At 39.0% G+C, this 22,174-nt stretch overlaps 1 protein-coding gene across 1 annotated transcript in view; it reads right to left on the bottom strand.

Moving 5' to 3' along the window:
* Positions 1 to 22,174, bottom strand: part of LOC128639095 (uncharacterized) — a 246,551-nt gene that overhangs the window by 109,819 nt on the left and 114,558 nt on the right. The window contains exons 6-8 of the mRNA XM_053691247.1: positions 4,648 to 4,761; positions 4,233 to 4,379; positions 4,013 to 4,153 (exon numbers count right to left, since the gene is read on the bottom strand). Coding sequence (XP_053547222.1) covers positions 4,013 to 4,153; positions 4,233 to 4,379; positions 4,648 to 4,761 — 402 coding nt within the window. The remainder of the gene's footprint in view (positions 1 to 4,012; positions 4,154 to 4,232; positions 4,380 to 4,647; positions 4,762 to 22,174) is intronic.

The raw sequence follows: 22,174 nt of genomic DNA, 5'->3' as shown, positions 1-22,174 counted from the left end.
AGCCTTCTAATTACCAAAAAGCAACGCCAAAGCCATATAAGTCTGCTATTTCTGAACAAAGGGGATCCCAGAGAAGCATTTACAACCATTTATGCCATAATTGCATAAGTTGTTTGTAAATAATTTCTGTGAGAAACCTAAAGTTTGTGAAAAAGTGAACAATTTTTTTTTATTTGATCGCATTTGGCGGTGAAATGGTGGCATGAAATATACCAAAATGGGCCTAGATCAATACTTTGGGTTGTCTACTACACTACACTTAAGCTAAAATTAACTCTACAAGCTCCCTACATGCTCCCTAATTAACCCCTTCACTGCTGGGCATAAAACACGTGTGGTGCGCAGTGGCATTTAGCAGCCTTCTAATTACCAAAAAGCAACGCCAAAGCCATATAAGTCTGCTATAATGGCATGTCTGGCAAACAGTGTTGGGGCAAGGGTCCATCTGACCACTGATACCTGGTCTGCAAAGCGTGGTCAGGGCAGGTATATCACCTACACTGCGCACTGTGAAGCGGGCGTAACCCTTACACTACCTGATCGATACAACATCATACCTGATGTTTTAAAGCACGTTATTCCAAACAATTTAGGAATGTTAGGTGATTTATGCCCTTTATGGATTAAAACCAGACTCTGCATCAACTATGTAATTTTCCATGGGAGTTTTGACATGGATCCCCCTCCGTCATGCCACAGTCCAGGTGTTAGTCCCCTTGAAACAACTTTTCCATCACTATTATGGCCAGAAAGAGTCCCTGTGGGTTTTAAAATTCGCCTGCCTATTGAAGTCTATGGCGGTTCGCCCGGTTCGTGAACATTTGCTGAAGTTAGCGTTCGCCGTTCGCAAACCGAAAATGTTATGTTCGCGACATCACTATTGGTTAACAGTGTTAATAAGGTTTTGTATTCTATTGTTACTCTTGCCTACCTTTTGTCACTAGTTCATGTAGCTCCAATTATATTTAAAAGATTGTACTTTAAAGATGGAGCAACATAAGAAGTTAGTGTCACAAGCCTGATTGCAGTAGTCCAAGAAGACAGGAATTATGTGTGACAAATAAGAAATACATTAGTTCTTTCTACTGCAATTAGTTTTCAATAGACAAACTGCACCCACCAATTCCTGTTTTCTGACCTCTTGTTATACAAATTTGTGACAAACGATTCACCTTCTGTTGCTAAATGAAGAGCTTTTTCCTACCCGCAACATCATGCAACATATGGGTGAGCACAATGTTTAAAGCAACATTCCGGTCAAAAGTTAAATGATGGGAGATGAATTACATCTTAGAACAGAATCCTATTTGCAAAATGCATGTTTTAGCAAAAATGCTTCTAGTAAAAGATATCACTGTTTTAGTTTTAGAATTTTTCTCTGCACCTGCATGTAAAGCATAGCTAGATATTCTCAGTGCACCAGCATTTTAAATACTGCAGCTGCTCTGAGCACCAGTGGGGCCTTCATTATGTCAGCCATTAACAAATTGAGTCATTACCAGATGGTACAAGCACCTCAGGATCTCTGAGTAAGTGTTGTGTTTAAACTGCTGGTGCATGGTGCATACTTAATTACACTTAAAAAAGCTATAGTTTTTGTTAGAAGCATTTTTGATAATACTTGTATATTACAAAAATGCTTCTATTCAAACTTTCTTGCTGGAATTTCTCTTTAAGTCTACAACATCCATTTATATTCTGGCTTTAAAATAAGTATTTTTTCTATGATTGAACTAGGGTCTTTAATGCCTTAATGACCAACATACCCTGAATGTCTGTGGTCAACAGCGATGAAGCTTCACTTCCAGAGGCATGCAGATATAGCACGGTCTTGCCGGCATCAGCAAACCTGCACTATTTACGGTGCATGTTTGTGGTCGTCTGAACGACCGCCAATGTACAAGGTACATCTGTAGTCACTAAGGTATTAATTTGGTGGGCTGTTGCTTCCCTGATCAGTCACTGTTAGACTGTAACTGCTGTTACTTATTGCAAATAAGTGGGGGAGTTTTCTCTCTGGCACCACCTACCTGCAGCTGCAACTTATTAGCAATTCCACACAGACTGTTTAAAGGGACACACAACACAATTTTTTTCTTTCGTGATTCAGATAGAGCATGTCATTTTAAGCCACTTACTACTCCTATTATCAATTTTTTTATTTGTTCTCTTGCTATCTTTATTTGAAAAAGCTAAATTTAGCCACCAATCAGCAGAAGCTACACAGGTGCTGAACCAAAAATCACAGGTGCTGACCGGCTCCTATGTTTACATTCCTGCTTTTTCAAATAAAGATACCAAGAGAACGAAGAAAAATTTATAATAGGAGTAAATTAGAAAGTTGCTTAAAATTGCAGGCTCTATCTGAATCATGAAAGAAAAAAAAAAATGTGGGTTTTTGTCCCTTTAAATCAATCCCTACCTGTTCCTAACCTGTTTATAGGACTAGCTTTCTGGGTATGCTTTATTCTGTCTATCTTGTTGCTAAATTATTTGCGTGGATAGCAATACAAGTATGAGATTTAATCAATCCTAGGATGTCTCAATTTTAACTACTCCTAAAAAAATATAGAACCTCCTCATGTCTATATTAATAGTCAAGATAAAAAGCAGTATAGGAGAGCACTTTAAGATAACCTTGATGGGTATCTAGCTAAAGAGATATGAGAGACAAATATAAGAACGTATTACGTGTGAACAAAGTTATATTTACTAAAACAAGTTTTGTCACAATAAAAGGTAAGTAAAATTGACTAAAACATATGTATGTCACATAAATATAAAGGCAGAACAAGTTTTGTTTAATCTAAAATACAAATTAAAATAAAAAACAATAACTGGTTATTGAGTGCAAAAAATGACTCTAAAGGAGTAAAATAAAATAGGTTAACTAAAAACGTTAACTGGGTACTTGTAAGATTTGGCCTAAGGCTAGGCGATGAGGGTCCTATCTGTTGGGTAGACAATCTTGGTACGTCTTAGAGGTTCAGGTTCCGTTTTAGAAATACTGACAGCTGTACGCTTGAAAGGATATTAGTAATATCCACACAAAAAAAGCATTGGTAAAATACCAGATGATTTGGAAATGTTCCTGTTGTGTATTCGATATAATCCTCTATTTGAGGGCACAACTTATAAGGTAGCAGAGTTCTCTATTAGAGAGAATTTGATGCAATCCTATTAATGGAAATCCACTCTGGCAGTTGTGAGTGGTCTTGTGATATACAACTCTGAGGCGTATAGCGGTCTTTCTGAATACCCACAGTGTGGGTGTCGAGAGAGTTGGTTTAGCGGATCGTTCCTTATCACACTGTGTGGGTGTTTGATATTATTGTTTTCCTTCTTAGTGGTGTGAAGGATCAGCAGGTAAATAGGTAGCTCAATAGAGCAATAAGAATGGCGTCATATACCCCAATAAAGCAGTGTATAAGGGGAAGCCGTTTTATAATGATTATCAATAGAAAAACACCATTAAAGGGACATGAAACCCCACATATGTATTTTATGATTCAGATAGAGCATCACAATTGTAAACAACTTTCCAATTCGGTTCTATTATGAAATGTGTTTTGTTCTCTTGGTATCCTTTGTTGAAGGAGCATAAGTGCACTACTGGGCAGTGGGCACTAGATGAACACATCTGGTGAGAAAAATGGCAACAGACATATATGTGCAGCCACAAATCAGAGGTTAGCTCCCAGTTTTGCATTGCTGCTCCTGACTATACCTAGGTATGTTCTTCAACAAAAGAGAAAAAAAGAACTAGGCAAATTTGATATTAGAAGTAATCTGAAAATTGTTTAAAAATTAAATTCGTACCAGAATCATGAAAGTTTAACCTTGACATCACTGTCGCTTTAAAGTGTATGGGGATTTTTTTTAGATACTTTTGATTTGATAAGTATTTGTAAAGTATTGTGTGACTGACCCCCTATGATTCTATACACAATATGAAAATATTAGCAGTTAGATAAATAAAACCAATAGTAATTAAAGTGTATATTTATTTTACCTAATGAAGGACTTGAATACAGAATGCAACTATTTTCATTTCCAGTACATTTCACGTTATTCTGAGGGTCACACTGTGCAGCGTTTGCAGCGTAACAAGATGCACAGGTCAATCCATTTTCTTGATTGCTCATAGATGGTACTTTAAATAAAAAGTAAAAATAAGAAAATATTCCATAGATAGCAGACATGCTGATATAGGGAAATAAAAAGTCACTTACACTGGGGTAAAACTGGAGTGCATAAATCAGTATTACAACAAGCTGTGGCAACTAGAATTGTTGCATCTACATTTCTGATATCTCCCTGTGAGTTACATACACTTGCAGGGGTGCAAAATCTGAAAATGGATTCATCGCTTTGGCTGCCTAAAAGCAATGTGTAAAAAGCCATTTATTATTGAACTTCAGAGAAACAAATACAATAAACAGTTTATTTCATTATTAATTTCCACAAAACACATTTTATTTAATACAAATTTGTGTACATTTAATTTTTGTTTTTGATATTTTGATAATGCTCCTTTTTACCTTTAAAATCAATCATATGTATATAACTTTTATTTAAAAATGATATAATGCATTATCTTCTGATGAAAATAATAATAAAAAACATTAGTTCAAGACATTAACATACCTACTGTGGTACTTGAGTATAAAGAACCACATACGTAGCCAGCTGGACAATTTACAATGGGGCCTTCACACGTGGAACCAAAGCCCTGACATGTTTTACACAAGAGAGAGTTACCTAAAAAATAAATGTATCTTATTTATATATTTTATTCTTAGTTTAGTTTATTAATGTTCCTTTATACACCAATTATTTCTTTAATATGTATTTGGAAAAGGGTAGAAAAAGTAACAATTGTATCAATTATGATAGCAAAAAAATAGCGGAAAGAACAGAACAGAACGGAACAGGCTGGAACAGCCATATTATTAATATTGATAAAAAAACATTTTTAAAATTTGAAACATCCTCCAGACAATATTTTAGAGTTCAAAAACTTAAAGTAATATTTTGTATTAACAACTTCATAGCCCAGATGAATATGGAGGCCTGAAATAGAAGCCCTCTTCCCAAGTAGTCAAACCAATACAATTTACCAGTTCCACAAGGCGATGTGAGAGGGAGACAATGAGCCAATAAGCCACACAACCATCACAAAATTGACATACATGTGGCTCTGCTGATCAAAAATGCTTTTTTTTGCAAAAAAAAGCCCAGAAATACCACTTCCCAAAAGTATTACATAACAATTTCTCCAATTCCACAGGGCTACGTAAGAGAGAGAAAATGAGCCACACAAAAAACACATCCAAGTGGCCATTCCAGTCAAAAAAACATTCTAGAATGCTCACTGCTCAAGTAGCCACACATATCAAATTCACCTGTTTCACAAGGTTAGATAGAAGAGAGACAATAAGCCAGGGACCTGAAAACCAATTCACATTTGAGTTGCTGTTGTGGTCAAAAAATAGTTTTGTAAACAATTTATAGGTGCCATACAGCTAGGTAGGAAAGATACAACACACCCACCACAGAATCCACATTCAAGTAATTGTTCTGATAAAAAAAAAAGTGTTTTGTGCAAAAAAGGACTGGAACACCCACTTCCCAAGTAGCTAATGCAAACTAATTTACCCATTCCACAAGGCTAGGTGGGAGAAAGAAAATAAGCCACACACACCACAGAATTCATATCCAAATGACTGTTCTAGTTATAAAGGCATTTTGCACAAAAAAGGCCCAGAAAGCCCACCTATCAAGTAGCTATACCAACCAGATTCACCCATTCAACAAGGCTATGTGGGGGAGAGACAATAAGACATGCACCGCCACCTTCTACAAAATCCACATCCAAGTTGTAGTTCTGTTCTAAAAAGTTAAGAAGGTTTAGAACCCTGACTCATCATGTAGTCACACAAACCAATTTTACCAATTCTAGAAGGCTATGAGGAAGAGAGAAAGTGAGCAACACACCAAACGCAAATCATCTACATAAGTTGCCATTTCAGTAAAAACAAAAGTGTTTTGAACCCCCAATTACCAAGTAGCTACACCAAACCAAATTCATCTGTACAACAAGGCTAGGTGGGAGAGGGACAATGAGCCATGCTCCAACCACTAAATCTATATCCGTGTGGCCATTCAGGTCAAAAAAGTATTTTGTGCAAAAATGGCCTGGAATTCCCACTTCCTAAGTAGCCACACCAATTAAATTTTACCAGATCCATAAAGCTAGATGGAAATTGAGCAATAGACCTACCACAAAATACACATCTAAGTGACTTTTCAAGCACATTAAGGTGTCATAATATAAAAATATTAGATAATCAAGAGAAAACCTTCAACAAAAAAAGATAAAAAAAAATCAATTATAAAAGATTAATCAAAAAATGCTAATAAGCAGTATTAAAAAAGTGAAAAAAAAAAACCTGTTTTAGTGGCTCAACACTGAAAATCATACATAAAATGATGGCATCATTCATAGATTACTCCTAAATTAAAGGTAACATGGTACCCATAGAAAGTTGTAAATGCTTAGAAGGTGGATTAGATAGACCTGAATATCACATTGTATATGGACATGCCCATGCATGTGGCTTTACCATTCTATGGTAGCAGTGTTTGTAACTTTGTATAACATTGCTATAAACATTATTGCAAACAGTGCTGCCAGATGGCTAAAAACATGTGCACACTCCTAAACTCACCTAGGATTATTCTTTAACAAAGGATACCAAGAGAACTAAACAAAAACTTAAATTATGCTTACCTGATAATTTTCTTTTCTTCAGATGGAAAGAGTCCACAGCTGCATTAATTACTTTTGGGAATTAAGAATCTGGCCACCAGGAGGAGGCAAAGACACCCCAGCCAAAGACTTAAATACTCCTCCCACTTCCCTCATCCCCCAGTCATTCTGCCAAGGAACAAGGGACAGTAGAAGAATACCATGGTGAAAAGGTGCCAGAAGAATACAATTAACCGATGCCCCACAAAAAAAACACTCTTTCCATCTGAAGAAATTTTTTTTATCAGGTAAGCATAATTTAAGTTTTTCTTCATAAATGGAAAGAGTCCACAGCTGCATTCATTACTTTTGGGAAAACAATACCCAAGCTATAGAGGACACTGAATGCTAAAACGGGAGGGTACAAAAGGCAGCTTATTCTGAGGGCACCAGGCCTGAAAAACCACAACCCAACAAAACCCTGCTTCATCCGAAGCCGAGAAAAAAATTAGAAAGGAAAAGGCCCCAAGGAAACTGTCCCATAGATAGTCTGGAAGCCTACCTAAAGACTGCAAAAGCAGACTCATGGAGCCAAAACTCCTCCAGGAGAACCATCACCCATCAGTCGGTCCCCACACACCCTTTACTAGCAAAAGCAGTAACAGTCAAAATCCCCAAAAGGGAGAAGACAAGGAGGAACCACAGGATTCCCAAAGTCTACAGCAAGATCCAATAAGGAAAAACCCCCATAGTAAGCCAAGCCCACAGAGATCCGAATGGGTCCTGAGAAACAAGGGGAGACGATGCCCAGACCAAGCAGAACCACAAGGTTCAAGACTGGGCATCAGAAAGGAGAAGAAAACATCTCCCAACATCGTGCAACAGCACCAAAAAGACAGCTGAAGATGAAGTCCTCAAATCGTCAAAACTCAGAATACTGAGCAAACAGAAAACAAAAACGTGTAGAAAACCCAGAAAGGTAAACATTTGAGTCCAGCAACACACTGCCATCAGTAGGAAGACACAGAAATAAATATTATCCGTAAGGAAGAAAAGGCTGGACAAAATAAAAGATTGCCCAAACTCCAAGACAGAGGGCACACTCAAGGCAATCCAAGTCGCCAAACCTACTCACAGATCTTAGAAAGGGAGAAGCACAGAATTTCAAAAAAAGGCCCACGGCCACCTCCAAGACCTGAGGATGAACAACAGAACTCAGATCCTACACCCAGCCGGACCAGCCCAAGCGATGGCAGATCTGAAAGCAGGGGAACAAAAGGGACCCCAAGACCAGCCCCCAAAAGGACGGAAGAATGGACACAGCCACTCCAATAGAACTCGGGTGTCAACCCGAAAACTCCACTTTAGAGACAGTCGAACAGGTCTTAGCCCCAGTGAGATCTAGCAAACCACCCAACTAAACTCTCAACGCAGAACCAGCAGCTCCCCAGATGGAAAGGAACAACTCAAGAGCAGACCGTTCCCCGAAACAGATAAAACCTCTGTAGACAGGAGAGGCCCCTAAAATAGAAACCATACCTCCATAAGGAAAACAACCAGCCCCCTGAAGAGGAGAGCGTCAATAAGGATAGAGCACCTGCCCATAAGACAGGAAGCCGTAGGCCAAACCAAGAAAACTCAAGACCATGTCACTGACGAACACGGAAGAACCCCTTAAATAGCCAGCTTGCTAGCACACATTCCAGGTGCAATAGCTACAGCTGTGCAACAGCAAACCTTCCGCTTGCTAGGCAGCAAAGCCAACTATCAGGATACATCAGTAGGCTGTCCCAAGGGAAACCGTAGATCTGAACTCAAGCAGGGCCAACCTGCAACCAGGGTCATAACTGTCAAGCTGCCTAAATCTGCCCTCAGAGAGGGAGGACAGAAAAAAACAGACAAACATGGAAGAACATGTCCCGAACAAACTTCCGCAGAAGTAAACAGCGAGTATCGATCCCAGAGAAAGTTCCCGAAGGAAACATATAATCAAAAATAAAATTCATCCTAACCGGATAAAACAAAATGAAAGGAACCTTGAAGGGTAACGCCCAAGTAGAAACAGAAATACCCGCAGGACCAGCTCAACAGAAACCCTGTTCTTCCAACATAACTCAGAAGGATCTCGATAACAAGACTTTAGGAGATTACATCATCCCCTCATGTCTAATGAGGTGAGCCATTCAAAGTAGAAGACTGAGGAGTCCCGTAGCTGTTAAGGATAGGGTCCCCTAACAACTCAAAAACATGTCTGAGTAGAACACGAAGGTGAGCCAGTCTGTAACGAAAAGCACAACACTCAGGAACAGCTACACCGGCAGGGAACTGCACATGCCCTCCCATGGCCGGGAGACCCGGGACAATAAGGCACGAGCACAATAGCAAATAAACATCTGGACTTTGTAGACGAGCAATCACCAAAAGTATGTGAAAGCAAAAACATGCTGCGACCTTCGGGGGGAACAATCCACCCTCCGAGGAGGAATAAACATAATCTGGGTTACCCGCATGTGTAGTAGTAGGGAGCGGTAGGGAACTCGCCTCCCGGAGGAAAGGGCCCCTTGATGTGGATGGCTCAGCAGTCTCCTGAATCCCCGAGCCCGAGGAACAAGGCGCTCTATTACGACCTGCAGAACATAACTGACTGACCTGAGTCAACGGGGCCAATTCACATTCTTCACAGGACGAAGAATCTGAATCCAAAAGTTGAACAATCTCAACATCAGAATCCTCCATAACTGGATAAAGGATAAGGTTGCGTCACTTCCAAAGGCCGTTATTTTCCAAAAAGCTATGAGCCCAGTTAACACTACACATAAGCAGATTGAATCACATAACAAACATGATTAAAAAAAACCCTGTTCAATAATTCCCCTCAGGAGATATTAACCCTTGATTCCAAGATACTAAAGGAGTCCCACTGAGACCCTGTATTTTTCATGTAAGTTCACAGGAACAAATGAGATACAGTACATTCATGAAGTAAAATGAAACGATCTTACCGGAATCTACGATGTGGAACAGGTACACAGCCCTTCAAGTGTGACAGATAGTAGCATCACCTCCGCCATGGACTTGAGAGAAGAAAGCAGGCAGCAAAGCGAAGTTTGTTAATGCCGATTGCTTGTGGAGTTGTTAATATGAGTCTGGATGGTTTCGTAGAAAGACTCTCCCTGCATCTCCAGACTCTAACTTTCATCCAGGCCCTCACTGAGAGACTGAGACGATTACTTAAAACTTTCATCCCATGTCGAAGAGTACAACCCTCCATAAGAGACAAAACAACTATTTTGGGAGACTGCTAAAGTCTATATGAAAGCGGAAATTAATACTTATGTAGCAAGGTTAAAGAAGGACAAGGCAGGGAAGGAGAAGGAGTTATCGGAGAAGGTAAGGGAGGCATTTGCTTTGTATTTAAAAAATCCTAACAAAGTTAACACAGAAAGTTATTTCTTCATGAGGAAAGATAGAGAGACTTTTCTGATGGGAGAGGCACAGGAACTTCTTTATAAAAATGCTGCTAGATTTTCAAAGTTTGGTAATAAATCCAGTAAATTGATGGCTGCAACTTTTAAGAGACAAACTAGGAGGAAACCAGTTGCAGCCTTGAAAGTAAGGGGTATAACCTATACTGAGCAAGAGAAAATTGCACAATTATTTCAGAATTTTTATAAAGAACTCTATTCAACTCAGGGCCCTGAATTAGGAAAAATAATGGAATTTCTAGATAAAACCGACATTCCTCAAATCTCAGAAGCAGATCGCGAGTGTTTGAACCAACCGATATCTGAAAAGGAGATTCAGAAAACAATTAGTTTAATGGCCAGGGGGAAAACCCCAGGGCCAGATAATCTACCTCTTGAGTTCTATCAGATGTTACGGACTGAGATTGGCCCGGTTCTGTTGGATCTTTATAATGCGTATTTTGGATCAAATCTTAAAACATCAGAGAACTTTAAAAGAGTGAATATTATTGTGATCCCTAAAAGTAACAAAGACCCTTCAGATATGGCTTCGTACAGACCCATCTCCTTGCTTGGCTTGGATTATAAAATCTTAATGAAAATTCTAGCCGATAGGTTGAAGTTAATACTCCCTAGGGTAATCCACCAGGATCAGGCGGGTTTTATTATGGGTAGGGCTTCGGAGTTTAATATAAGGAGAATTCTACATGTAATTTGTCATTATGAGGGGGGCGGCTCGTCTCTGTCGGAGGCCTTCCTGCTATCTTTGGATGCAGAGAAGGCCTTCGACAGAGTAGAGTGGCCCTTCCTTCTACAGGTTTTGGGTAGGTTTTGGATTGTGGGGCAGTTTAGGGATTTTGTGACTAATATATACTCAGATATTAAAGCTTCTATCTTGATTAACTATGGGATCTCGGATGTTTTCTCTTTGACAAGAGGCACTAGACAGGGGTGTCCTATGTCGCCTTTGCTGTTTGACCTTATAATTGAGCCCTTAGCTATCAGATTAAGGAATCTGCTGACTGGAATCAATATAAGAAAAGAGATATTTAAGATTGCGTTATTTGCGGATGATCTTTTATTGTACGTATCCAACCCAAAAAAGCAGGTTGAAGAGATTGTGAATTTATTGGATCAATACAGTAAAATGTCAGGTTATAAGATCAACCTTGCAAAATCTAAGATCCTATGGTTAAAACAAAATACAGAAGATCTTCAACCCTATCAATTTATGGAAACTAACGGCTAGATTTGGAGTTTTGTCGGTAACGACCCGAAAATCTAACGCCGGCTTTTTTCTGGCCGCACCATAAAAATACCTCTGGTATTGAGAGTCCACAAAAAGGCTGCGTTAGGCTCCAAAAAAGGAGCGTAGAGCATTTTTAACGCAGCTTCAACTCTCGATACCAGAGTTGCTTACGCAAGCGGCCAGCCTCAAAAACGTGCTCGTGCACGATTCCCCCATAGAAAACAATGGGGCTGTTTGAGCTGAAAAAAAACCTAACACCTGCAAAAAAGCCGCGTTCAGCTCTTAACGCAGCCCCATTGTTTGCTATGGGAAACACTTCCTACGTCTGCACCTAACACCCTAACATGTACCCCGAGTCTAAACACCCCTAACCTTACACTTATTAACCCCTATTCTGCCGCCCCCGCTATCGCTGACCCCTGCATATTATTATTAACCCCTAATCTGCCGAGCGGACCTGAGCGCTACTATAATAAAGTTATTAACCCCTAATCCGCCTCACTAACCCTATAATAAATAGTATTAACCCCTAATCTGCCCTCCCTAACATCGCCGACACCTAACTTCAATTATTAACCCCTAATCTGCCGACCGGAGCTCACCGCTATTCTAATAAATGTATTAACCCCTAAAGCTAAGTCTAACCCTAACACTAACACCCCCCTAAGTTAAATATAATTTTAATCTAACGAAATTAATTAACTCTTATTAAATAAATTATTCCTATTTAAAGCTAAATACTTACCTGTAAAATAAATCCTAATATAGCTACAATATAAATTATAATTACATTGTAGCTATTTTAGGATTAATATTTATTTTACAGGCAACTTTGTAATTATTTTAACCAGGTACAATAGCTATTAAATAGTTAAGAACTATTTAATAGTTACCTAGTTAAAATAATTACAAAATTACCAGTAAAATAAATCCTAACCTAAGTTACAATTAAACCTAACACTATACTATCATTAAATTAATTAAATAAAATACCTACAATTACCTACAATTAAACCTAACACTACACTATCAATAAATAAATTAAATACAATTCCTACAAATAACTACAATGAAATAAACTAACTAAAGTACAAAAAATAAAAAAGAACTAAGTTACAAAAAATAAAAAAATATTTACAAACATAAGAAAAATATTACAACAATTTTAAACTAATTACACCTACTCTAAGCCCCCTAATAAAATAACAAAGACCCCCAAAATAACAAAATGCCCTACCCTATTCTAAATTACTAAAGTTCAAAGCTCTTTTACCTTACCAGCCCTGAACAGGGCCCTTTGCGGGGCATGCCCCAAGAAGTTCAGCTCTTTTGCCTGTAAAAAAAAACATACAATACCCCCCCCCCCACTGAAGTCTTCATCCAAGCGGGGCAGAAGAGGTCTTCCATCCGATTGAAGTCTTCATCCAAGCGGGATCTTCTATTGTCATCCATCCGGAGCGGAGCGGCAGGATCCTGAAGACCTCCGACGCGGAACATCCATCCTGGCCGACGACTGAACGACGAATGATGGTTCCTTTAAATGACGTCATCCAAGATGGCGTCCCTTGAATTCCGATTGGCTGATAGGATTCCATCAGCCAATCGGAATTAAGGTAGGAATATTCTGATTGGCTGATGGAATCAGCCAATCAGAATCAAGTTCAATCCGATTGGCTGATTGGATCAGCCAATCGGATTGAACTTGATTCTGATTGGCTGATTCCATCAGCCAATCAGAATATTCCTACCTTTATTCCGATTGGCTGATAGAATCCTATCAGCCAATCGGAATTCGAGGGACGCCATCTTGGATGACGTCCCTTAAATGAGCCTTCATTCATCGGTAGTCCGTCGGGCCAGCAGGATGTTCCGCGTCAGAGGTCTGCAAGATGGATCCGGAAGAAAGAAGATTGAAGATGCCGTTGATAGAAGACTTCAGCCGGATCATGGACCTCTTCAGCTCCCGCTTGGATGAAGACTTCAGCCGGATCATGGACCTCTTCAGCTCCCGCTTGGATGATGACTTCAGCCGGATCATGGACCTCTTCAGCCCCCCGCTTGGGCTTGGATCAGGACATCGGAGGAGCTATTCTGGACCGATCGGTGAACCAGGCAGGGTGAAGACAAGGTAGGAAGATCTTCAGGGGCTTAGTGTTAGGTTTATTTAAGGGGGGTTTGGGTTAGATTAGGGGTATGTGGGTGGTGGGTTGTAATGTTGGGGGGGGGGGTATTGTATGTTTTTTTTTACAGGCAAAAGAGCTGAACTTCTTGGGGCATGCCCCGCAAAGGGCCCTGTTCAGGGCTGGTAAGGTAAAAGAGCTTTGAACTTTAGTAATTTAGAATAGAGTAGGGCATTTTGTTATTTTGGGGGTCTTTGTTATTTTATTAGGGGGCTTAGAGTAGGTGTAATTAGTTTAAAATTGTTGTAATATTTTTCTTATGTTTGTAAATATTTTTTTATTTTTTGTAACTTAGTTCTTTTTTATTTTTTGTACTTTAGATAGTTTATTTCATTGTAGTTATTTGTAGGAATTGTATTTAATTTATTTATTGATAGTGTAGTGTTAGGTTTAATTGTAGGTAATTGTAGGTATTTTATTTAATTAATTTAATGATAGTATAGTGTTAGGTTTAATTGTAACTTAGGTTAGGATTTATTTTACTGGTAATTTTGTAATTATTTTAACTAGGTAACTATTAAATAGTTCTTAACTATTTAATAGCTATTGTACCTGGTTAAAATAATTACAAAGTTGCCTGTAAAATAAATATTAATCCTAAAATAGCTACAATGTAATTATAATTTATATTGTAGCTATATTAGGGTTTATTTTACAGGTAAGTATTTAGCTTTAAATAGGAATACTTTATTTAATAAGAGTTAATTAATTTCGTTAGATTAAAATTATATTTAATTTAGGGGGGTGTTAGTGTTAGGATTAGACTTAGCTTTAGGGGTTAATACATTTATTAGAATAGCGGTGAGCTCCGGTCGGCAGATTTGGGGTTAATAATTGAAGTTAGGTGTCAGCGATGTTAGGGAGGGCAGATTAGGGGTTAATACTATTTATTATAGGGTTAGTGAGGCGGATTAGGGGTTAATAACTTTATTATAGTAGCGGTGCGGTCCGCTCGGCAGATTAGGGGTTAATAAGTGTAGGCAGGTGGGGGCGACGTTGAGGGGGGCAGATTAGGGGTTAATAAATATAATATAGGGGTCAGCGGTGTTAGGGGCAGCAGATTAGGGGTACATAGCTATAATGTAGGTGGCGGCGCTTTGCGGTCGGCAGATTAGGGGTTAATTATTGTAGGTAGCTGGCGGCGACGTTGTGGGGGGCAGATTAGGGGTTAAATATAATACAGGGGTCGGCGGTATTAGGGGCAGCAGATTAGGGGTACATAAGTATAACGTAGGTGGCAGTCGGCAGATTAGGGGTTAAAAAAATGTAATCGAGTGTCGGCGATGTGGGGGGGCCTCGGTTTAGGGGTACATAGGTAGTTTATGGGTGTTAGTGTACTTTAGAGTACAGTAGTTAAGAGCTTTATGAACCGGCGTTAGCCCAGAAATCTCTTAACTACTGACTTTTTTCCTGCGGCTGGAGTTTTGTCGTTAGATGTCTAACGCTCACTTCAGACACGACTCTAAATACCGGAGTTAGGAAGATCCCATTGAAAAGATAGGATACGCAATTTACGTAAGGGGATATGCGGTATGGAAAAGTCGCGGCTGAAAAGTGAGCGTTAGACCCTATTTTGAGTGACTCCAAATACCGGAGTTAGCCTAAAACCAGCGTTAGGAGCCTCTAACGCTGGTTTTCACGGCTAACGCCAAACTCCAAATCTAGGCCTAAGACTCTGAGTTATTTAGGGCTGAAGATTTCTGCCAATTCGGCTAATTGGTATAGGGAGAATATTGGCACGGTTTTGAGAGATACTGAAGAGAAGATGAAATCCTGGACGACAATCCCAGTCTCTTTGACTGGTAAAGTGGCCCTGTTTAAAATGTTTATTATTCCTAAAATTTTATATATATTGAGGATGCTCCCTTTCCTGATTAAGAAGATTGATCTTTTGCGCTTTAATCAAGCATTAAGATACTATCTTTGGAGTGGAAGGAAACCAAGACTCAAGTTAGCCAAGTTATATCAACCTTATTGTAAAGGAGGATTAGGGCTATCTAATCTAGAATGGTATAATCAGGCTGCCATCTTGCGATTTCCAGTAGGTTGGCTAAAACGGTCTTTTATATATTCAGAAGAGTCTCTAGAAAGACAGGTTTGCTCTTCCCTTTCCCTGAATTTTGTTCTATTTGCTACCAACAAGGAGTTGAATAGGGCTATTTTTGATCATCCATTATTTAAGGATATACTGCTGTGTTGGAGGAAACTATCTAAACATTTGGGTTTAGTCCAGAATATTTCTAAATGGTTACAGATAAAAGGTAATATTCGATTTCCCTTGGGCAACATGACAGCTATCTATGAAAAATAGTCACCGGCTAACCCCTTGATTGTTAGTGATTTCTATGATTATAACCATCACAAATTATATACATTTGATAATTTTCAAAAAAAAATTCCAGGAACCCAGAGAAACCATATTTTTTACTTTTTACAAATTAAAAGTTATATTCTTGCCCAGTTAACACTACACATAAGCAGATTGAATCACATAACAAACATGATTAAAAAAAACCCTGTTCAATAATTCCCCTCAGGAGATATTAACCCTTGATTCCAAGATACTAAAGGAGTCCCACTGAGACCCTGTATTTTTCATGTAAGTTCACAGGAACAAATGAGATACAGTACATTCATGAAGTAAAATGAAACGATCTTACCGGAATCTACGATGTGGAACAGGTACACAGCCCTTCAAGTGTGACAGATAGTAGCATCACCTCCGCCATGGACTTGAGAGAAGAAAGCAGGCAGCAAAGCGAAGTTTGTTAATGCCGATTGCTTGTGGAGTTGTTAATATGAGTCTGGATGGTTTCGTAGAAAGACTCTCCCTGCATCTCCAGACTCTAACTTTCATCCAGGCCCTCACTGAGAGACTGAGACGATTACTTAAAACTTTCATCCCATGTCGAAGAGTACAACCCTCCATAAGAGACAAAACAACTATTTTGGGAGACTGCTAAAGTCTATATGAAAGCGGAAATTAATACTTATGTAGCAAGGTTAAAGAAGGACAAGGCAGGGAAGGAGAAGGAGTTATCGGAGAAGGTAAGGGAGGCATTTGCTTTGTATTTAAAAAATCCTAACAAAGTTAACACAGAAAGTTATTTCTTCATGAGGAAAGATAGAGAGACTTTTCTGATGGGAGAGGCACAGGAACTTCTTTATAAAAATGCTGCTAGATTTTCAAAGTTTGGTAATAAATCCAGTAAATTGATGGCTGCAACTTTTAAGAGACAAACTAGGAGGAAACCAGTTGCAGCCTTGAAAGTAAGGGGTATAACCTATACTGAGCAAGAGAAAATTGCACAATTATTTCAGAATTTTTATAAAGAACTCTATTCAACTCAGGGCCCTGAATTAGGAAAAATAATGGAATTTCTAGATAAAACCGACATTCCTCAAATCTCAGAAGCAGATCGCGAGTGTTTGAACCAACCGATATCTGAAAAGGAGATTCAGAAAACAATTAGTTTAATGGCCAGGGGGAAAACCCCAGGGCCAGATAATCTACCTCTTGAGTTCTATCAGATGTTACGGACTGAGATTGGCCCGGTTCTGTTGGATCTTTATAATGCGTATTTTGGATCAAATCTTAAAACATCAGAGAACTTTAAAAGAGCGAATATTATTGTGATCCCTAAAAGTAACAAAGACCCTTCAGATATGGCTTCGTACAGACCCATCTCCTTGCTTGGCTTGGATTATAAAATCTTAATGAAAATTCTAGCCGATAGGTTGAAGTTAATACTCCCTAGGGTAATCCACCAGGATCAGGCGGGTTTTATTATGGGTAGGGCTTCGGAGTTTAATATAAGGAGAATTCTACATGTAATTTGTCATTATGAGGGGGGCGGCTCGTCTCTGTCGGAGGCCTTCCTGCTATCTTTGGATGCAGAGAAGGCCTTCGACAGAGTAGAGTGGCCCTTCCTTCTACAGGTTTTGGGTAGGTTTTGGATTGTGGGGCAGTTTAGGGATTTTGTGACTAATATATACTCAGATATTAAAGCTTCTATCTTGATTAACTATGGGATCTCGGATGTTTTCTCTTTGACAAGAGGCACTAGACAGGGGTGTCCTATGTCGCCTTTGCTGTTTGACCTTATAATTGAGCCCTTAGCTATCAGATTAAGGAATCTGCTGACTGGAATCAATATAAGAAAAGAGATATTTAAGATTGCGTTATTTGCGGATGATCTTTTATTGTACGTATCCAACCCAAAAAAGCAGGTTGAAGAGATTGTGAATTTATTGGATCAATACAGTAAAATGTCAGGTTATAAGATCAACCTTGCAAAATCTAAGATCCTATGGTTAAAACAAAATACAGAAGATCTTCAACCCTATCAATTTATGGAAACTAACGGCTAGATTTGGAGTTTTGTCGGTAACGACCCGAAAATCTAACGCCGGCTTTTTTCTGGCCGCACCATAAAAATACCTCTGGTATTGAGAGTCCACAAAAAGGCTGCGTTAGGCTCCAAAAAAGGAGCGTAGAGCATTTTTAACGCAGCTTCAACTCTCGATACCAGAGTTGCTTACGCAAGCGGCCAGCCTCAAAAACGTGCTCGTGCACGATTCCCCCATAGAAAACAATGGGGCTGTTTGAGCTGAAAAAAAACCTAACACCTGCAAAAAAGCCGCGTTCAGCTCTTAACACAGCCCCATTGTTTGCTATGGGAAACACTTCCTACGTCTGCACCTAACACCCTAACATGTACCCCGAGTCTAAACACCCCTAACCTTACACTTATTAACCCCTATTCTGCCGCCCCCGCTATCGCTGACCCCTGCATATTATTATTAACCCCTAATCTGCCGAGCGGACCTGAGCGCTACTATAATAAAGTTATTAACCCCTAATCCGCCTCACTAACCCTATAATAAATAGTATTAACCCCTAATCTGCCCTCCCTAACATCGCCGACACCTAACTTCAATTATTAACCCCTAATCTGCCGACCGGAGCTCACCGCTATTCTAATAAATGTATTAACCCCTAAAGCTAAGTCTAACCCTAACACTAACACCCCCCTAAGTTAAATATAATTTTAATCTAACGAAATTAATTAACTCTTATTAAATAAATTATTCCTATTTAAAGCTAAATACTTACCTGTAAAATAAATCCTAATATAGCTACAATATAAATTATAATTACATTGTAGCTATTTTAGGATTAATATTTATTTTACAGGCAACTTTGTAATTATTTTAACCAGGTACAATAGCTATTAAATAGTTAAGAACTATTTAATAGTTACCTAGTTAAAATAATTACAAAATTACCAGTAAAATAAATCCTAACCTAAGTTACAATTAAACCTAACACTATACTATCATTAAATTAATTAAATAAAATACCTACAATTACCTACAATTAAACCTAACACTACACTATCAATAAATAAATTAAATACAATTCCTACAAATAACTACAATGAAATAAACTAACTAAAGTACAAAAAATAAAAAAGAACTAAGTTACAAAAAATAAAAAAATATTTACAAACATAAGAAAAATATTACAACAATTTTAAACTAATTACACCTACTCTAAGCCCCCTAATAAAATAACAAAGACCCCCAAAATAACAAAATGCCCTACCCTATTCTAAATTACTAAAGTTCAAAGCTCTTTTACCTTACCAGCCCTGAACAGGGCCCTTTGCGGGGCATGCCCCAAGAAGTTCAGCTCTTTTGCCTGTAAAAAAAAACATACAATACCCCCCCCCCCCCACTGAAGTCTTCATCCAAGCGGGGCAGAAGAGGTCTTCCATCCGATTGAAGTCTTCATCCAAGCGGGATCTTCTATTGTCATCCATCCGGAGCGGAGCGGCAGGATCCTGAAGACCTCCGACGCGGAACATCCATCCTGGCCGACGACTGAACGACGAATGATGGTTCCTTTAAATGACATCATCCAAGATGGCGTCCCTTGAATTCCGATTGGCTGATAGGATTCCATCAGCCAATCGGAATTAAGGTAGGAATATTCTGATTGGCTGATGGAATCAGCCAATCAGAATCAAGTTCAATCCGATTGGCTGATTGGATCAGCCAATCGGATTGAACTTGATTCTGATTGGCTGATTCCATCAGCCAATCAGAATATTCCTACCTTTATTCCGATTGGCTGATAGAATCCTATCAGCCAATCGGAATTCGAGGGACGCCATCTTGGATGACGTCCCTTAAATGAGCCTTCATTCATCGGTAGTCCGTCGGGCCAGCAGGATGTTCCGCGTCAGAGGTCTGCAAGATGGATCCGGAAGAAAGAAGATTGAAGATGCCGTTGATAGAAGACTTCAGCCGGATCATGGACCTCTTCAGCTCCCGCTTGGATGAAGACTTCAGCCGGATCATGGACCTCTTCAGCTCCCGCTTGGATGATGACTTCAGCCGGATCATGGACCTCTTCAGCCCCCCGCTTGGGCTTGGATCAGGACATCGGAGGAGCTATTCTGGACCGATCGGTGAACCAGGCAGGGTGAAGACAAGGCAGGAAGATCTTCAGGGGCTTAGTGTTAGGTTTATTTTAGGGGGGTTTGGGTTAGATTAGGGGTATGTGGGTGGTGGGTTGTAATGTTGGGGGGGGGGTATTGTATGTTTTTTTTTACAGGCAAAAGAGCTGAACTTCTTGGGGCATGCCCCGCAAAGGGCCCTGTTCAGGGCTGGTAAGGTAAAAGAGCTTTGAACTTTAGTAATTTAGAATAGAGTAGGGCATTTTGTTATTTTGGGGGTCTTTGTTATTTTATTAGGGGGCTTAGAGTAGGTGTAATTAGTTTAAAATTGTTGTAATATTTTTCTTATGTTTGTAAATATTTTTTTATTTTTTTGTAACTTAGTTCTTTTTTATTTTTTGTACTTTAGATAGTTTATTTCATTGTAGTTATTTGTAGGAATTGTATTTAATTTATTTATTGATAGTGTAGTGTTAGGTTTAATTGTAGGTAATTGTAGGTATTTTATTTAATTAATTTAATGATAGTATAGTGTTAGGTTTAATTGTAACTTAGGTTAGGATTTATTTTACTGGTAATTTTGTAATTATTTTAACTAGGTAACTATTAAATAGTTCTTAACTATTTAATAGCTATTGTACCTGGTTAAAATAATTACAAAGTTGCCTGTAAAATAAATAGTAATCCTAAAATAGCTACAATGTAATTATAATTTATATTGTAGCTATATTAGGGTTTATTTTACAGGTAAGTATTTAGCTTTAAATAGGAATACTTTATTTAATAAGAGTTAATTAATTTCGTTAGATTAAAATTATATTTAATTTAGGGGGGTGTTAGTGTTAGGATTAGACTTAGCTTTAGGGGTTAATACATTTATTAGAATAGCGGTGAGCTCCGGTCGGCAGATTTGGGGTTAATAATTGAAGTTAGGTGTCAGCGATGTTAGGGAGGGCAGATTAGGGGTTAATACTATTTATTATAGGGTTAGTGAGGCGGATTAGGGGTTAATAACTTTATTATAGTAGCGGTGCGGTCCGCTCGGCAGATTAGGGGTTAATAAGTGTAGGCAGGTGGGGGCGACGTTGAGGGGGGCAGATTAGGGGTTAATAAATATAATATAGGGGTCAGCGGTGTTAGGGGCAGCAGATTAGGGGTACATAGCTATAATGTAGGTGGCGGCGCTTTGCGGTCGGCAGATTAGGGGTTAATTATTGTAGGTAGCTGGCGGCGACGTTGTGGGGGGCAGATTAGGGGTTAAATATAATACAGGGGTCGGCGGTGTTAGGGGCAGCAGATTAGGGGTACATAAGTATAACGTAGGTGGCAGTCGGCAGATTAGGGGTTAAAAAAATGTAATCGAGTGTCGGCGATGTGGGGGGGCCTCGGTTTAGGGGTACATAGGTAGTTTATGGGTGTTAGTGTACTTTAGAGTACAGTAGTTAAGAGCTTTATGAACCGGCGTTAGCCCAGAAAGCTCTTAACTACTGACTTTTTTCCTGCGGCTGGAGTTTTGTCGTTAGATGTCTAACGCTCACTTCAGACACGACTCTAAATACCGGAGTTAGGAAGATCCCATTGAAAAGATAGGATACGCAATTTACGTAAGGGGATATGCGGTATGGAAAAGTCGCGGCTGAAAAGTGAGCGTTAGACCCTATTTTGAGTGACTCCAAATACCGGAGTTAGCCTAAAACCAGCGTTAGGAGCCTCTAACGCTGGTTTTCACGGCTAACGCCAAACTCCAAATCTAGGCCTAAGACTCTGAGTTATTTAGGGCTGAAGATTTCTGCCAATTCGGCTAATTGGTATAGGGAGAATATTGGCACGGTTTTGAGAGATACTGAAGAGAAGATGAAATCCTGGACGACAATCCCAGTCTCTTTGACTGGTAAAGTGGCCCTGTTTAAAATGTTTATTATTCCTAAAATTTTATATATATTGAGGATGCTCCCTTTCCTGATTAAGAAGATTGATCTTTTGCGCTTTAATCAAGCATTAAGATACTATCTTTGGAGTGGAAGGAAACCAAGACTCAAGTTAGCCAAGTTATATCAACCTTATTG

This window comes from Bombina bombina, chromosome 8 (assembly GCF_027579735.1).
Source record: "Bombina bombina isolate aBomBom1 chromosome 8, aBomBom1.pri, whole genome shotgun sequence".
NCBI classification, from domain to species: Eukaryota; Metazoa; Chordata; class Amphibia; order Anura; family Bombinatoridae; genus Bombina; species Bombina bombina.
This window is presented reverse-complemented; position numbering and strand designations above follow the sequence as displayed.